Below are 4,117 nucleotides of genomic sequence, written 5' to 3'. Positions count from 1 at the left end.
TGATGTGGTTTCATTACAATATCTACCTATTTCAAATTTTCAATTACCTTAAAAAAAACGCAAAAAATAGCAACGCAACTAAAAAACAGTAGAAGTTAAGCCTGTTAGCCGGCTCATAAAAATACCCCATACATAGACCTCGGAGCCACCACGACCATGTATGCATGGATGTGCCGTGTGGGCTACTGTAAAACTATTCAGCCGATGGGAACGAATCAGCCATAGACTTATTAGTCCAAGAAATCAACATTTTAGGACTACGGTCTACATTTCAGCATTCTAATGCTGTTATAAGCACACGATTATTCAATTCAAGGAGTGATTTGACGGTGTATTCCCCTCACGTGATTGCTACCATATCCCAGCCCCAGGGACAAATGTCAACATGTGTAAATTATGTAACTAAATCATTTTGATACCCGTTATATCATAGAATATTCATTTCTTAGGCATTGTAGACCTATAGTTTCCATTTAGCGTCACATGCAAAAGTGGCGCTAGATGCTTTATGCGCTATGGCATAATATTCGTATAGCATATAGTATCAATTTATTTACGCTCCTTGCTGTTTTAAACTTAAGATATTTATATTTTTAACTGACTTCATTTATTATTAATGAAAATCACTTCCAAAAGTTTCATAATTATGTCCGTATAATGTTTTCCATCGTCCATTTAAAAGTATAAATAATTGTCTATGGCTTCGATTAGTATTGCCAGGCGAATGAAAACGTTTTCATGTTCGGGTAGACATACAAGCCGCATTTCTATATAGGTAGGATCAAATCGGGAGAGCTGCCTGCGTCCGACTCAATGAGACCTTAACGTTACGCAAAACATAACGACTAGTTAACCGCAATTGCTTTAACCGTTTGTCCCTATTTTAATTACTGAGGCAGGTTATTATTTATCTATTCTAGCAAGGGCTAAGGAAAGGTTCTAATCTTTTTTTCCCTGGATCGTGTTTGTCGATCCCTGCACCTCTCACTAAGGGCAAGGGCGCTTTACCGTCCCGGGAAATTTTCCAATGCCCTCAGGGAATTTTTGGGGGCCGTGATCCTTTCTGATGAAAGTTCTAGGAGCTCACCTCTTTCCCGTTCCCCAATATTTTTTCTCAGTCGGTCGTTGACTTGTTTTCTCCGGCTTCGTTGGGGATGCGGATGTGAAGGCTGTATCTTTAGCCTTCGGCGGCCTTTTGTTAACGGGTGGCGTAAGATGCTAAATTAAGGGAGAGCGAAGGAGGCAAAAGATGAATTGTATTTTGACAATTTTAACACTAAAACCGGAGTTGTCTTAATTTATTTAGAGCACAAAATTGGAGTGGAGAAGAAAATTGGAGTGCAGCACAAAATTCGAATAGTAAATTGTAGTAAATTGAAGTACTTCAATAGAAAATTGGTTTGAAAATAGAATCGGAGTGATGGCGAACTTTGCCTTAGTTAGTAGTATTAATGTGTAGTTCGAGCTGTTCTCAAGACACTATTGTCTTCTCCAGCGTTGTTCCACACGCAATGCCTGCGAGGTAAAAACCAGAAGGCCACGACACATTTTTAATTGGAGCACCTTAATGGCACACTTATATTCGGACCACAAACACTCTGGAGCACCTCTGATTGGGGTCTGATTTTTATAAACAAAACATTATATAACCCTGTCTTGCTTGAACTCATATTAGTCCATGGTTGTTAAATCACGCGTAATAAATAACGAATTACCTAAATAACATAAATGTAAGCTTTCCAAACATTTCGAGTTCAAAATGTCAAAAATTTGAAAAAATCGGGAGAAACATATTATAGACTGGCAACATTTATTTTCCATTCCATTTTGCACGAACGCAAGATGGCTGCCAATTTATGTGAATGCAAGGACAAGTAGTTTAGTGATATTTTCAACTAGTGTGATAATACACTACAAATGTGATTTTAGCGTTATAAATATATTACTAATATAGTGTTAACGCTCAGTTAATGTTTTCGTGCAATTTTTTATAAGTTATATTTGTTAAATCGTGTGTGCAATATTGCGTTGGATTTGTGGCATTTATAATGTTCTGTGTTGATTCGTGATTATTTATGCAGTGACAGCCCTTTTGGGCTGATATGATGCTTATTATTGGATGATACAGGGAGTTCCACGTAAGTACCAACAGTTTTATACTTACTTTTGTAAATCTTTTGATGTTTGTCGAACTGTTTCGTCAGTAGTCAGTAACCTAATTGACTATATCGGGGTTTTAGGTTTATAGTGGCGTGGTGGCGCCGGGCTGCCGGCTCCCTAGCAGCTGTTAAGTTCTCGAAGACGCCAGCCGTAAGCTGGGTTGGCTTGAACCTGAATGACCCTAGAATGTCCTGTTCAAACTTAACTCGAAAGTTTAGTTATCTAGGAACAGATGTTTTAGTTCTTTGTTTGACAAGTGATTATGACTCTTTGCAAGCGTCACGAACTCTTCATATGTTATTTGCTAGCTTACTAAATAGTGTTGTTCCGTTTTTAAGGCTGAACCGGCCGGGTGGTTTCAATCGATGTGGCTGCCGACCTCTCGGCTCTGACGCTCGTAATATCGTTATTGAAAATTTTCATCCATAAACAACTATTCTATTTGCTGAATACACAGTTTATCTGAGTTAGGTAGGAGGTTATCATAAATTTAAATGTTATGTATTAAACATTGATCTTTGATCTGTTTATTGTACCCATTTTCGAAGCAAGATTGATTTGAACATTAGAATTCCATCATAAAATTCTAATCACACTGAAGATGTTACTCTTGCACTTGATTAAAAATGTTTAGAAATATGTCAGGAAAACAAATATTTAATGTCTCATCATCAATGAAATGTTTAATCATGTAAATTTTAATGTTTAGTTTTTAAATCGATTTAAATTTTCGTTTTTATTTTAATTCTTTTTATAAATGTTATATGTATATGGATCAATGTTGTCTGCAATAAATGATTTAATAATAATAACATGACACATACATTGATCCCAAAAATGCACAAGAAATCTACTTTTATAATTTTCTTGAGTTGAAATTACTTACGCCAAATTGGTTTATATAGCAACATTAAGACATTTATTTATTATGCAATATGAATTTCTTAACATTTTAATGAATGCACAGCCTCAAAGAAAAGTTTCTGTTACATAAAACTGCAATAAGCAAAAGGCAGGTGTTACCAATTTCTCAAGATTTTATTGATAAGTTATTCACTGAATGCATTTAATGTTCTTGTTTTTATCTTCTCATTTAAGGTTCATCCCCCTAAGTACTGATGTCCTTTTAAAAGGAAGTACTATAATTGAAAAAAAAAGGATCAAAATACAAAACTGCAAAAATTACTCCGAGACTTCGGTTATAGTCTTGTATTTGATCACTCTCTGTTGTGCTAACTCATTGGGTCTTAACACATTTGCAGACAGTAGGTGATGTCATGTGTCATAGGACTCATAAGCCAAAGGGAACAAAAAACTATGTGACTTCTTGTGAGTAAATGTATTAACCTGAGGGATTTTTTCCCATTGAGCTAGTACCATAAAAAAATAATTTTTGGCATGTATTGATTTTTAAGAATTATTTTTAAACTTAGCTTAAAATTGGTTTCCCTGTTAGGTTATAGAACTGGCAGTGCAGTAAACTAATAATTTCTTGTTTATTCTTATTGCTAAGGAAGTAACTTAATCACTGACATATTCAGTTTTAAGTGACTGCAAGTTGAATATGTTGTTGCCAAACCAGTGAGTATCATCTTGTTGTCAATCAAATGAGACCAGCATTAGGTACTGATCCATCTGAAATAGACTGACCACACTAACAGGCATATTGGATTTAAATAATTAGATCAGGATCAGTTATAGATTGGATCTGTCATTGTCAAAAGTGATGTTTTTGGTTGAAGAAATGTCACTATTGACCCTGAGAGATCTGATCCATAATTGATCCAGATCTAAGTATTAAAATCATCACTGCTGTAAGAATGATACATATCCCTATAAGCTCCATATTTGACTTGTAAGCAAGTAATAAAAACAGTAGTAAGTATTGTATGAGAAAAAAACATGATCTGCTTTCAATTTCATTTTTCATAAAACTTTCTATCACTGACTTTTCTTC

The 4,117-nt window shown here is 35.0% G+C and overlaps 1 protein-coding gene across 1 annotated transcript in view; it reads left to right on the top strand.

The window, feature by feature from the left end:
- The first annotated feature begins 1,826 nt into the window (after window positions 1-1,826).
- The window catches only part of LOC133530292 (uncharacterized), a 214,746-nt gene continuing 212,455 nt past the window's right edge, over window positions 1,827-4,117 (top strand). The window contains exon 1 of the mRNA XM_061868190.1: window positions 1,827-2,138. Within this exon, the coding sequence (XP_061724174.1) occupies window positions 2,120-2,138 (19 nt within the window). The 5' untranslated portion in view covers window positions 1,827-2,119. The remainder of the gene's footprint in view (window positions 2,139-4,117) is intronic.

This window comes from Cydia pomonella, chromosome 22, assembly GCF_033807575.1.
Source record: "Cydia pomonella isolate Wapato2018A chromosome 22, ilCydPomo1, whole genome shotgun sequence".
In the NCBI taxonomy this organism is placed as follows: domain Eukaryota; kingdom Metazoa; phylum Arthropoda; class Insecta; order Lepidoptera; family Tortricidae; genus Cydia; species Cydia pomonella.
The sequence above is the reverse complement of the archived record's forward strand: the minus strand, read 5'-3'. Positions and strand labels throughout refer to the sequence as shown.